The 14,807-nt window shown below is 38.5% G+C and overlaps 1 protein-coding gene across 1 annotated transcript in view; it reads right to left on the bottom strand.

Moving 5' to 3' along the window:
* Window positions 1-14,807, bottom strand: part of ipo11 (importin 11) — a 131,074-nt gene that overhangs the window by 44,358 nt on the left and 71,909 nt on the right. The window contains exons 23-24 of the mRNA XM_023282457.3: window positions 1,432-1,511; window positions 1,248-1,328 (exon numbers count right to left, since the gene is read on the bottom strand). Coding sequence (XP_023138225.2) covers window positions 1,248-1,328; window positions 1,432-1,511 — 161 coding nt within the window. The remainder of the gene's footprint in view (window positions 1-1,247; window positions 1,329-1,431; window positions 1,512-14,807) is intronic.

Here is a 14,807-nt window from a genome sequence, read left to right as displayed (position 1 = left end):
GTATCCCATGATTAGAACACAAAATAAATCATGACCATATTAAAATAAATGCTGTGACGATGTAAGATTGATCAATGGTGTCTTTCCAGTAGCCACTGATACCCAAAGCACAGTGTTGTAATAACAAGAAGGAAGATACAACATTAGGCAAACCAAGTTTTACATTTGTTGAGGTAAAAATTTTAAAAGGGTTCTATAGAGTCTACTGGCTGACAGAGAGGGAGAGAGCTAGAGGAAGATCATGTTAAAGCCATGTGCCAATGCTTGATCAGGAGCAGATGATTGCTGGGTGCACTTTCTGATGCGAACAACCAGCAGTGCAAATCAATTTTTCAAAGAAACACATGCTGATTACTCAGATCCCTCTGTTCTCAGGGTGCCCACATGTGGTGAACTGCTGTATATCCATTGTGTCCTGACAAGCCCTTTTTGTCTACCAACTCTCCTTTCCTCAGACAAAAGAATGAGCACCAAGCTTTACTACCTAAAGCTCTGCAGTCTTATGGTCAGTGTGCACAAATATACTACTCGAGTAGGTCACATAATCTCCTGTGAAGCGCAGCACATGCGAAGGACGTGCACACTGACACATACACCTGTGAGCAGAAATATTCTCACAGGTTAAGCAAAAACTTCCATTATCTTGGAACAGCAGGCCATGTCAAAGCCTTGGATATGTTACATGGAGTTAGCTCTTGTAGTGAACCTATTTAATTCAGAAGAAGTGAGCAGTTATAAACACCTGCCCATTCATATTGCCTTTGACAAGGGCCAAATTGCTACAGACAGATGACTGGGTTGAGCATCTCTAAAATGAAAAGGCTTGTGGTGAGTTCCTACTGACAGTAATCCGAGGAGATGCAAGACTGAGATGCAGAAGAGAGTCAAAGGCTTGTGGTACCCTGTGGAACACGTTTCAAATCAATTATTAATAGAGGAAATATCAAGACTCCTCTTGCATTAAAATGCAATGTCAGTGTATAAGCAGCATTGCCTGTATGTTTTGTGTCTGTATGTTTGTTCGTCTGTGTATACTGCATATTATGCCACTTCCAGTGCACCTGCTCTTCAGTTCGCCACACAGACAAAACAAACATCCACTCACTGTGATGGAACTTTAGAAGCGAGAATGAAAAATGAGCCCAGAGAAAAGTGCGACAGAGACACAGCCATGTGTGATATTGGACGATAGACAAAATAAAAATACCTGACCTGACTGCGAGGTGAGAAGAAAGAAGTGACAGTACCTTAAGAACCTGGACCTGTCCCTCATTGGTGATGTCTTTCAGAAGATCACAAAAGGATCGACACAACGATTCTGCATAGTTCTGTAAAAATACAGGTAAAAAAACAAAACAAAACATATGAACATGTAAAAATTCAATAAAACTTACGTAAATTTACGTCTGTAAGATTGTGCATGTGTCTCACCTGCAGGAACTCTGTGGCAGACAAGTATATGTAGGCATTAACAATCTGAAAGCAGGTACGCAGGTTCTCGGAGCTCAACTCTGAAACAGAATATTAGATGTTGCACTTTAACAGTTTGGACAAAAGGGTTCAACTGATGCACACAGGCAGGAACAACAGAGGAAGCAGGGAGAGAGGGAACATAAAGGATCTCTTGATAAATAACAATCTTTGAGTGACTTCGACTGCACTGGATACTGGATTGATGGTGATATTAGTGTTTATCGAGAGGGTAAAATATGGTCAAAGAAATGAACAAATCAATTTATTGTCAATCATACTGCATAAAATTAACAGATTACTAATCCATAGAGATGTCTAGAAGCAGGCTTTCAAAACTGTATCTGGAATTTGATCCAGCCATCACAGTAACCATGTCCCAGCAACACGTATTCATTCATTTTGAGCTTGCCATTTTTCCCTAACGTTCATGTGTTACAAGGCCATAGACCCAGAGCCATTCGTGCTCCTGTTTGGCATAGTTCACATCAATGTGGATCTCTATGGAGCCCAAGCTACCACTGTTGTTCCTCTCATGGCTTTCAGCAAGACATTTTATTTCTGTACAACTGGAAGTCAAACACTCCTCTTACACATAGCAGCTAGATGGAAGAGGTGATGGCCCAACCAAAATAGGAAAAGTTCTCATACACCTTTTAGCAACTCTTTCTGTTTTTCATAAGTGGTGGCGAAAAATATAGGCAATGAAAAAAAAAACATATAAATGTTTTAAAACATGATAAAAAAAACATTTGAACATTAAAGTGCACAGGAGGAAAGAGTATTTTAATAGGCCTTGTATTCCCATTGATCTTTATTAAGTGAACAACACACTAAACCTTGAGAATGAGCTACCAAACCAATAAAAAAAGGCAAAGACAAAAAAAAATTCTCAGTATTCATAGTTGTTTTATACAAGATAATAAGCTCACTAAGTATCGACAAATGCTCAAGTCAGTGCCATAGGTGATTTTGTTAAACAGTAATGCGAGTATAACTATTTGTGCTCTTGCATGTTTAAAGGAAATTCATTGAGCATGAAAAAAAGAACAAAACCGCTTGATGAGCTACTTCAGCTAATCAATTCAACATGATGCAATAAATGAACAATACAGCAAAAGCTTTATAAGCACACAGCAAAGTTCAAGTGACTGCCAGAATCAATAAAGACACTGTGAGAATCTGTTAACAAGAGCTGCATCTAAATTATTAAGCATGCTGTAGCCTCTGCAATATTGTTATCCAAGAATTTATGATGTCCTGCTTTATCCCACATTTCTGTCTGACCTTTGCTGTCTGAGATCATGTTTTCACAGTCAGAGTGAAGACTGACAGATCAGGGCTGAATAAGACGTGGGCTTGCTTTATATACTGTCTACAAAGTATTTTCCCACATTATGATGCATTAGAGATTTTAAAAACACAAACAAAGCAAGTGTTAATATACATTATATACTTAATACCAGCAGGGGGAAAAAGGCTGTGAGGCTACATTCTCATATAAAAGTCAACAAAACAACAATGTCTGCTGTAAAATCACAGCACAGAAGCCAGTGCATTTTATCATCATGAAAGAGGAGCCATAGCTCCAGCAAGTGTAACCTCCAAAACAATTCACTCTGAAAACATTGACCATGAGGCATTTTGTAAAGATATGGTAATGCATCAAGAAGGACAATGCCTTCAAGGTAACACTACAAATATATCAAACAACATCTTCTACCAGTCTGTGGTTGTGGCTGCCAACCACTGTGCTCTGGTCTGCTGGGGGGAGCAGCAGCAGTGCCAGAGATGCCCGCGGGATCAATAAACTCATTCGCTAGTCTGTACCTATTATTGGCCAAAACCTGGAGATGTTTGAGTCCGTAAGAAGCAGGAGGTCACTGAACAAACTGCTCTCCATCGTGGACTATCAATCTCACTTCCTCTATGACACAGGAGAGAAAGTGGAGCTCATTTTCTAATAGACTCATTCAGCTCTGCTGTCATAAAGCAGTTTAGGAAATCCTTCCTATCTTTCCCCATAACACACAACTCGCATTGAAGTGTCAGGTGAACACTCTATGGCAGCACCATCTGCACTGTTTTTTATCATATTACACCTGTTTCTAACATGACACTGTGACAGTTTTTGACATAGACATTGTACAAATCTTCATTTGATATTCCGTGTCTTGTTTGATAGATCTACAATTATGCTTTTAATTGTGCTATTATCCTTCATCTACTGTTGAATATGGTGCTGTGATCAGTCTATCTATCAAAGACATTGTATTTTGGACCAGAAAATTATGCATGGTAAGATAGAGTGTACATATTTTGCTTTTGGACACTAAGTGTGTGTAAATGATGGGAGTCCAAAGCCAGTGTAACACCATGGATCTAATTGTTAAGGATCTCGAGTTATTGTTGGTGCAGTAATCGGAAGTGGATGCTCAGTGAACAATTTGTCAATTAGAAGTACTATGTGGCGTTATGTACTGCACAGACGGTGTCGGTTGTATTTACTCGCTCACAAAGGAGAAAAGTGTCGAGAAAGAAGAAAGACAGCATTGTAACAGCTTGTCAGGGTAGCAAAAACTGAATTAAATGCATAAAATATTAAGTAAGCAACAAAATTAGTGATTCCGGTGCCATGCTATATAGCAAATGAGAAGAGTAAGTATGTAAAGTATCAGTGATTTTGCCAGAACACAATACATGTGATGAGAGTTAGACAGACTTGAACAGTAAGATGTAGACCGAAGTAAAGGTCTGACTCAGATTATAAACACATTAAACAGTACCCAAACATACACTACCTAAACATACACTGTAACTTACGTGTACGGTGAGTTTTCATACAGTGACACACTCCAAAATCAGTCGTTTAGTAGTGCAGAGCTGCAGCTTGGAAATAGTTCTGAAGTGACGGGTGGTTAAAATGCAGTCTTAATGTGCCGCGTTTCAGTCACTATTTCATACTTATTTTGTTGTCTGACTACAGAAACAGAACAAACAGCTTTATTGGGACTTCAGCTACATTAAATTGCAGTACATTTGCAAACAAATGTAAACACTAACCATGGCTATGTTGCACTAAAGCACAGCATGCAGCACAGAAACAAATTAGTCCACACCCAGTCCTTGGACTTGTAGTTTTGAATCAGTCTGAAAGTTTCCACTATCTATGAATGTCCCTCAACATTACAATTTCCACATAGCTCTGACCTCTGGACATATGATCAAAGTTAATGGTCACATTAGCCACCTTAGTCAAACGACATTCTAACACTACTGTAGTGGTGAAATTACCATGAATAATCAAGAGTAATCCACTGGTCGTGGGTTCCTCAGATGTTAAGAGCGCACAGAGACTCTTGCAGCCAGCAGTAGAACATTTGCTGAGCTCTGCTCTTGGCTGAGACATTTCAGAGTTAGTAGAAGCAGCTACGGAGAGTAAATAAACCTGGCGGACTGAGAGGCAGCTGCTCATTCTGAATGGCTCACCTTGCAAGCAGCAGGAAGTGAGGGTTCGGGATTATACAGAGCTTGAGCTATAAGATGTTGGTACATAGCAGCTGAGTAAAATTCTTACTGCCTTGTAAAGATAGGAGACTATCTGTTCGTGAGGGTGTCTGAGAAACGGCAGAAATAAACATCTTCATATCCTAACAGCTTTTACTTCACACGTCCAAGTTTATAACAACCACAAAACACAATAAAAATGGATTTTGACTATATGAGACCCCTTTGACATCTAGAATAGGTTATATACTTATTGTCACAAATGCTCACACATCAAACAAACTGACAGGTGAGAGTTGTGGAAGAAAAGAAAAAACAGAATGAGAAGAGACAGTTCCATACAAAGATGGAGAGAAAACATCTTCATCAGTCACAACTGCATGCTAACAAAAACTATCTGAAACATCACTTTGGTAAACTGGCCACCACCTCTAAATAGAAATTATATGAAAATATGAATTTATCCAAGGTGGTTCAAAAGCAAAAGAGGTTGGAATACCTTGTTTTAGGTTTATGTCTACCATGGTATCAACAAGCTGATTAAACAGAAGCTTTGTGTAAAAATACAGAAACTGAAACCTTCTTAGAAATTGTTCCTCTGTAGCATTATTTATTATTCCACGGTGCAGATGTTTAAATATGCCGTAGCTTAGAAATGATAGAGCTGCAAGTTATTTTCAACCAAATCTCTTTCCAAAGCTAAAGCATAAAGCAAACTTTCTCAATCTGAGTATTGTAATGCACCTAAACCTCATCAAACATCTTATAAAACAATGTGTTTACTCATCAAGGTTTGATATAAATCAGGATTAGAAGTCAGCGGTGAGCAGTGATGGGGGAGTCCAGTCTGATCGTGCTGGTTCACACAGGTGATATTAATGTTGATATATGCAATGTGTTTTCTCTGGCCATCTGTCCACCATATTAACGTAATGAAGGTAATGTATGCAGCCATCTGCTATCTTGTCAGGTACATAATATATTCCAGGACCTATTTAGTCAGCACATCAGCCTATATGAATATTCAACACTACAAACATAGTATGGAACACTATTAGCTTAAACACATGCAGTGTAGCAGCACATTAAAAGAGCATGGCTCAGGAAAAGACAATGAATGATTTAAAAACCAAATAAGCTAGTGTGAAAAAATATAGGAATAAGCAGAAACTGAGAGATGGTCAAAAAGTCTGAGTGACTTCAAATGTGCAGTTGCTCTACAGTTTTATTTTGTGCAGTACACTATAGCATGAACACTGGGGAACAGAGCATTATGAGAAAAGACAGGGAACAGATCCAAGTGCCACTACAATAAAGGCTTTCCTTTAGTCAGACCAGGCCATTCGTGTTTTTCTCAGGAATAAAGTAAAGGCAACAGATTGCTTAATAGAGACTGAATAAGGACACACGGGGTCACTGAACGTGGAATCACAACAGGTCTCCACAACTACAGAAGAGATGAATGGATTGTCGTGGTTGTCTGCTGTGTCTATAAATACTTGGATGAGTAGATAGGTGAGTGACTGCATTTTTTAAAAAGCTTTCTTAGTGGCTGCATAATCAGCAACTGTATTGTGTTTACATATTTTTCTCTCACTTAAAATTACAAGAGGCTTCTACAAAGCCACCCCCAGACTTTTTTTCCATAGCAAAATATAAAAATAAACTGGGCTTTGAGGGAAGGAAACTAAAAAGGTTTATGTGTACAGTTGTCTCAAAAACAATAAAATTCAGATCCAACAAATCTGCTACAGCATGGTGTTTTCCAGTGAAAATTAAAAAAACAAAAAAGAGACAAGGGAAGAGCCAGAGCTTTTGATGCTGTTTCACAGTTCTAGAAACAAGCACCCCAGAAACTTCTACAAGTGACAACAAATCCTGGAAGTTTTTGCTTTCCATGGAGGATTTAAATTCAAATTCCATGATACACTGCTTTAGCAAATGACACAAAATGTTGGCTTTGGCGAAAAATATTCATTTAAAAGCCTAAAGGGAATTACCTCAATACTCCTGCACAAGTCAACACAAACTCATGCGTTTACAGGCTCATTAAACCTTTTTGTGTTGCATCCAACAAAATTATATGCATTCAATTGATGCAACACTGACTACCTTTTTTTCATGTGTCCTTTTCATTTTATTTAAAGCAGGGTATCTATAATGGTAAATAAAACAGATGGATGGCTGAGCTCTGTTCTGTTTTATTGACAGCAGAGAGACACTTTCACCATCAAATACTGTCTTATTAAATCAATGTCAACTGAAAGTAATTCCTGCTACCTTCAGAGTACCTGCTCACAATACACAGTATATCTTTTAGCAAGAAAGCAATCACTACCTATGTGCTGATTTACATTCAACGCATAAACTTGTGATCACACATTTAAGCAATGGCAGTACAGAAATGAGCATCTTGTAAGCCACATAAATTACGCACACTATAGTCACTCAAATTTTCCATATGGTAAATAAAAAACCTTGAACACATGCTAAATTACTGTAACATCACTCTTATTCATATGTTGTTGCGGTGGTTTCAAAGACAAAGCTATTGTTTGTCTATAGTATGAGTCACTTAACTGAGTAACTGAATGCAGAACTGAAATAAACCAAGAGTCGACAAGAGCAGGATTTAAATCACTGGTGGGTAAACACTCAAGTATGTCCCTAAAGGCCGTGATTGGCACAAACATGGAAAGAGGCATTTGTGAGCGAGCTAAGAGTCAACCCCCCATGCGCAGTTAAAAGGCTACTCCAAGTCAGATGGTAGAGAAACTAGTGGGGTGTGCTAAAAATGTGACAAAAGGGCAAATCTGGATTGAAATGTAACCTTGGGATAAAGTGCTGTGGTGGAAAACCTCAGGTAAAAAAGCAGAGATGAGCACCGAATGGTATTGCTACATGAAGAGCATTTGTCTGTTAAATACAATATTGCACCAACTACAGTGAAAATTGCGTTCTACCACAATAGATCGTGTTTACCCAAGTGGTTCAAAAAGTTGGCTGTTACAGTATAGTATTGTAGTGAATAAAACTACTTTTTGTTGGCAGTCTGGTGCGTAATACACAGATTAAAGAGAGATGTGACTAATTCCAATTCACAAATTTTTGCTCGACCAGTTTTGATTTGCCTACATTTTTACTGCATAAGTTATTGATATCTACGAAGATATTTGTGAAAATTTTAGAATGAAAAATCTAATACATTTATTTTATTAAAACCTAAAATTTTGGAAGTTATTTCGTTCATCTCAATACCACTAATCGACTTCTGTCTTATGCAAAGGTGGGATTTTCCTTGACGGCTATGATTTGTTTCATATATCACCTTACCTATAATCTGACATTGTTTGATCTACTTGTCCAATATTGCAGATTCTGAATTTATCATATGATGAGGAATAACAGTGAAGAATTCAGGTTTTTTATCTTCAATAGTTCCTGACATATTTTTATTTAAATGTTGCCTCGATTTTTAATGTTGAAAAATGAAAATGGTTTGACTTTTTTTTTTTAACCTAATAAAAATATTTGATATATCGCTCTAAAACATCACAGGTACTACTATAAATATTCATTGGTTCGGGAAAAAAATAACAATTCCAAGATGATTGAGCAGAAGTTCCTTCATGATTTAAGATGGAGTAACCCATACACACTATGATCTTTGCAACTCTCAGAAATTTCTGCTTAATTTGCATAAAAACTTAAAAATGAAGTTACTAAGTTTAGTGAATATCTTGGGCATTTCTTCATTCTATGCTACACATACAAGCTGATATCAATGTAGCAATGTAAATCAAAGAAATCCTTATCTTTAATGCAGGCCACAAAGAAATAAACAAAAACATAAGCACAGTGCTCACTTGTTGTCATGGTTACAGAGATGCTAAATACATGTGGGGTTCCCATGGCTTTGAGACCCCTGTACTATACTATATATGTGTCCAGGATGGTTATTTCTGTTGCACAGCGCGCTCACTACTGTTTGATGCTGTAACACACATGCCTAGTGCGGAATCTGATTACTCGATTCATCACCAGAATAATTGTTAGAATACTCGATTACTAAATGCAGCCCTAGATAATAGTGTAAATAAGACTGATTCCTAATGAGTCAAGGATTCAAGGGTTGTTTTATGCTCGACATGCCAGCTGCAGGCTATGATCATCTATCTGTTGCTCCGAACAGCTAGATATTACAGGCAAGTTTATTTTTCTTGCACATTTCATACATAAAGGCAATTCAAAGAGCTTCATGAAATGTATTCAAACATGACAATGACTGAAATCCCCATACAGACAATTCAAACATTATTGAAGGTGCACATATCAATCCAATATGTACATCCTTTCTTGTGACTTAATCTCGAAATAACTCAATCATGCCATTTCAGTTTATAGAAATATAACCTCCAGAGAGACGGAGCAACTTTAATGCAGAGATGAATCAGAGAACCCATGATTGCTTTGTTGCACTGCGCCCGTGGAAATACTGTCACGAATTTTATCACACCACAGTGACACAATATGATTACACTCGAAACTACTTAATCTTTTATCCACAAGCAAAGTCTCATATGCTCTACTTGCTTTTATTCCAAAGGCAAAAAGGAAGATAAATAAATGCTTTTGACAGATTTCTGATCTCTGACCCTCTAGGGCTGGCCTGAATAGCAGTTTGTGGGCTCCGGATATTCAGGCCCTAATAATGACGAATATCCAAATATTCAGTCCACTCCGTAACATCCGTGTGTGTGTGTGTGTGTGTGTGTGTGTGTGTGTGTCTGTGTGTGTGTGTGTGTGTGTGTGTGTGTCTGTGTGTGTGTGTGTGTGTGTGTGTGTGTGTGTGTGTGTGTGTGTGTGTGTGTGTGTGTGTGTGTGTAATATCCGGATACCACCGTCGGGACCAAATATTCGGATCTTCGGGTCCGGCCCTATGTCCCTCTACAGTGGCACCCCCACAACCAATGTCATGATTTGCTGATAAGCTGTGCACATACTGTGGCGATATCCTCTGAAGGAGAGTTCTGTATGAATATCAACACAGGAGAAGGTAGAGGTACAAGTATTCATAAAAGGAGCAAAGAATGAATTGAATTCTGATTCTGGGCTCGAGATAGGTCAGCCAGCTCAGACTACTGAGGGCTGGACTTGATAAGGCTTTCGTCATTCTTGCCCCTCACTACTGCAAATGAACCTGAGGCAACCAAAGTGTCCATATATGAATACAAACAGCCTGAGAAAATAACACTGCATCTGGTTATTGGAAGTAAATTCGCTTCCATTTCCACGCAGTCTCCCAAAACATTTTTGTTGTGACACTAATACGATGGGGACAAAAGGAAGGTAGATTCACGGTCACTCAACCTCTGCAAATCTGCTTCCTTTCTGTAGCAACATAACAGACTGATAAATGCAAGTCTTACCATTGTTGTTCAACAATCTTTCCTCGGGTGTGCTGTGACTGGTCACACAATTAAGATATGAAAAATGCAGTCGTAGGTGTCAGATTCCACTGACTTTTTAAATTTCATGCTCACCTATTAAATGAATCAAAATCATTTTCTGAAAACATACATCCAGTATCCACATGAGTACAGAAACTGCTTATACTGGACTACAGCGTATAAATGCTCTGCCATAATGCAACAATATTGCATTTGTGATATGTTCAGTTTCATTTGTTTTTCAGTGAAACCGTTAAGAAAGGTGGTAACTGAAGGTGAGTTTCCTTAGTTGTATTTCAACAGCATTTATACAGTGAAATGTATTCCAGCATTTTGTTCTTTTGTGCAAAGAAATTGACAAAATATTAGTAAAGCCTGAGGAATTGAAGTCTAAATCATAATGAGCTGTTTTGCTAAATACTATAAAAGCAATTAAATTTTCACAATGATGTGGCAAAGGGGGACACAATCACCCTCTCCACTCACACTCTCTCACACACACACACACACGCACGCACACACACACGCACACGCACACGCACACACACCCCGTCATAATCAAATAGTTACAAAAACAGCTGCTAAAGCACTGATTAAGCTTTAGCCAGTACATCCTTCATAGCCCTGGGCATATGCTGCGAAATCCGCTTCGGTTATCAACATTAGCAGGAAAATGAGCCTCACATCTGACTGTGATAACAGCCCCTGAAATATCTTTAATGTTTATTGGGGACACTGCTAAAATTCATGGTCATCTTCCAACCTCATTTTTCTTTGCTTTACAATGTGTGATGTGGTTGACAATGTTTGCAATGTGAGGAAAGCTAACAGATATGAAAAAGCGGTGCCACAATCTGCACTGATATGCTACGAAGACAGATGGTGTTTGTTGGGATCATTCAAGCCAGCCAGTCATAGAAAGTTTGAGTTCAGTAAAATCCTGAGCTGGAGGTTTAACATCCAATAAAAGCATGAAAGCACATGGAAAAGTGACTACCACTGCAGATCAGCTGGAGCAACCCAAGTACAAGTTAATTTAAAACCAAAGATGAACACACCTCCAGACCAAACATCTAAAAGTCAGGTGAATATTTTTTTTCACACTGTGAGGATGCTGGAAGCAGGTAGCTCTGTCCTGACCACTTGCACCTCTCTTTTTGCAATATTACAGCTGCACCCCCCCGATAAGCACAGGACAGACCAGCTGTGACCCATCTTGGCTGTCAGATTGGAAATAACTCTCCTGGTTCTACAAGACTAATATAATCATAGTTAGATGCAAAGGTAAATACAGATGTAAACCTAATTCAACTCCATGCAATATTGTAGCATTCTGAGTGGCATCAAACTCAAGGCAGCACCTGCAGGGAACTGATTATATATAATAAAACAATGACGATAATTGAAAACATTCATAACCAATTGCTTTGAACAGTGGAAAAAACACAAGGAAAAGCGATGTCATAATCCGTAATGTCAGCTGCTGATGATAGCTGGCAACATAGCTACCTTATTATACTCCCTAAAGACTTATTTAAAAGGTAAAAAAAAAAGTACCTCTGTAGCCCTACAGAGACAACTTACTTTCCCAGGTTTTACTGTACACAAAGGAAGAGCATAAAAAAGCAGCATGGTCACTAGAAGCCTCGGCTTTAAGTCTGACAAGATGTGGATGAGTAATCATGCTTGAAAAAGGCAATGAAGTGGCAAACATCAACCTTACAGGAAGACCCCAGTGTATGAAATGACAGCAATGATGAGAGAACTGAAAACTCCCAGCACTGTGGCCTGGAAAAATCAGAAATGTCTTACTTTGATTAGCAGTTAAGGTTAAGCTAAGAAACTAAATCTTAAGAGTTTTCAATAGCAAAGAATAACAAATACAGACTATGACATTAAAGCTTAGAAAAACAAGGGAAAACGATAAATACCTAGAATTACAAACAAACTACAGACTTCATAAAATCTCAGGATGACACGTTTCAATAGCCTCCATCTCTGCATTAAAATGGCAAAAAATGCCCAACAAGTGTAAAAGTTGTAATTGAAGTCATTACTTCCAGGTGAACAGCCTGCAATAAAAAGATTGTCCTCTAATGGGGATGTCCAAATTGATCAATGAAGCACATAAGCTGGGCTGTTAACTGTGAGACTAAATTATGAGGAAATGTTAGCGATTCCCTCACAGAGCTTTAATATGCCCGCAGTGGCAATGGTCTGATGTGACTTTGGCTGGGCCAGTTATTGTCAACTGATAAGATCTTCGGTAAGTAATGTCCTTCACTGCTTAATTTAGTTTTTTACTTTAAAAGAACAGCGGGCTATTAGCACTGACACAATTAACTTTTTTGATTATCAGTTAATCATTTAATTTCGGAACATTTACCAGTTCCAGCATCATTAATAACTCCTTTTTTTGAGGTTATCTTTGAAATACGAAAAGTTGTTGTGACCAAAACAAGCTTCTTGAAGACATCACTGTAGGCTGTGAAATCCACTTTTACCATTTTCTTACATTTAATAGAATAAAACACTGAACCAGTAATCTAAAACTAAACAGCACAAACTAATGCTAATGAAATTATCCTTAGCTGCAATGCTAAATATTATTCATAGAGACAATTCATGTTCACGTGTCCAAATGCAGCAAATGTTATCATCCACCCAGATTGGTGTGTGTTCCGACTACACATGTGCCAGTAAAACAAGTGGTGCTCAAAACAAGCTTGGTATGAGAGACTGTGCAGTGAGATTCTCAGTCGTCCACACCTTTATAATTGACCATTAACAGAGTTGTAATTGAAGCAGTTGTTGCTGGACTTCAGATGGGGTTTGATTTCTGCTTGCTCTCTATCAACGGAGCTCACACACAGTGGGAAGTTCTAAATTGTCCAGAAATCTTGTGCTATGTCTGCCCGATGCGCTCAGCACACACAAGGAACACAATGCTACAGCCCAATCTACAAGTAGCTGCTATGTCTGGTAAAAGGGCCCCGTGCGTTTTACTGTGTTCGACATCAGGGGCAATGTGACTGGCCCTGTGTGAATAGAGCCACACATGCATCCCCTGTCTGCTTATCAGCTTGTGCGCATACAGAGGAGGAAAGTACGAATTGGCCCTTAGACCACTTGCCCAATTATAAGAACCCAATGTTTTGCAATATTTTATCGGTTGTAACTGTTTGCTTTTGAGGCAAACTTCTGTTTTCAATAAAATCCTTGAGATGTTCATCAGCAAAAATGCTTTCCTTTGCCTGAAAACCTTTTATTATAAAACCCAAGTAAGTTTTGAATTTCTCGATACTACCAAACATGACACGGTACCAAAAAATAAATACTCTCTATCACTACAAGTCAGTGCATCACACACAGCTGAAACGTGTCCGAGTTTAGAGCATAGTGGCAGTGATACACAGCGTACTGCTAGTCTAACAATTTAGCCCAAGCAAGGCTCTTGACATTCTAATGAGGGAATTTGCTGCTTCGGTTTAGCAGTGATGGAGCAGGGCTCTTTATCAGGCAGGCCAGGCCTCATACCTGGCAAGCTGCGACTTTCGACCGAGCCAGACTCCCTCAATGGCCCACATCCCTCCACTGCTCTCTGTGGACTAAATAAATGAACCACCGGATGTTCTGGTGAAAACCAGTCAGAGATGATGACTAAAGAAAGATTTATGAAAAAGATAGATTAAATAACTATGACAAATTCATTTCCTCTAGAATATTTTTCATGAATATATGCAAATAAATGCATTAACCACTGAATTAAAAATTAGTTCCTATTTTCATGTTCAGTGTTAAAAGGACACATTTTAAAATCGTGTGCTGATTTGTGCTGACCTGTGATCATACCTCTGAGCTATCGTCTTTCATCACAGCAGCTTCCAGTTTTTCCTGTAGGACTTGCTGGCAACCTAATTACAATGCAATTAATGTGCATTAAATGTCCTGACGTAACCTCAAGAAAATGGCATTTTTCACCATTACAGAGGACAGGGAAAAGGGAACAAGGTGTTGAGACAGTACTAAGTGCTGACAAGTGGCTGTAATTTGCAAATGTTATCAACTTGGTTATTTCACTAATTACTGTAGCAGCAAACGGAGTCTGTTAACAACAAAAAGAGCTGCACATATGCAAATGTTAAAAGTCACAAATGCTACAAAGGTAAAAACTTTTACTGATGGTGAAGTCTCATGATAAAACCAGGGTATAATCAGCGTAAAATATGATCAAAAGCCCCAGAACATCTACTAAATGGATTATGCACTCAGACTCTTTTCTCAACTGCCGTTCAGAAGAAACTCTGACTTTTTAAATGATTCAGGAAGTACCTTGTGCTATTCTATGATAGCTTTACAATGTGATGTGGTTGAAAGCTG

Source organism: Amphiprion ocellaris, chromosome 6 (genome assembly GCF_022539595.1).
Source record: "Amphiprion ocellaris isolate individual 3 ecotype Okinawa chromosome 6, ASM2253959v1, whole genome shotgun sequence".
Lineage (NCBI taxonomy): Eukaryota > Metazoa > Chordata > Actinopteri > Pomacentridae > Amphiprion > Amphiprion ocellaris.
This window is presented reverse-complemented; position numbering and strand designations above follow the sequence as displayed.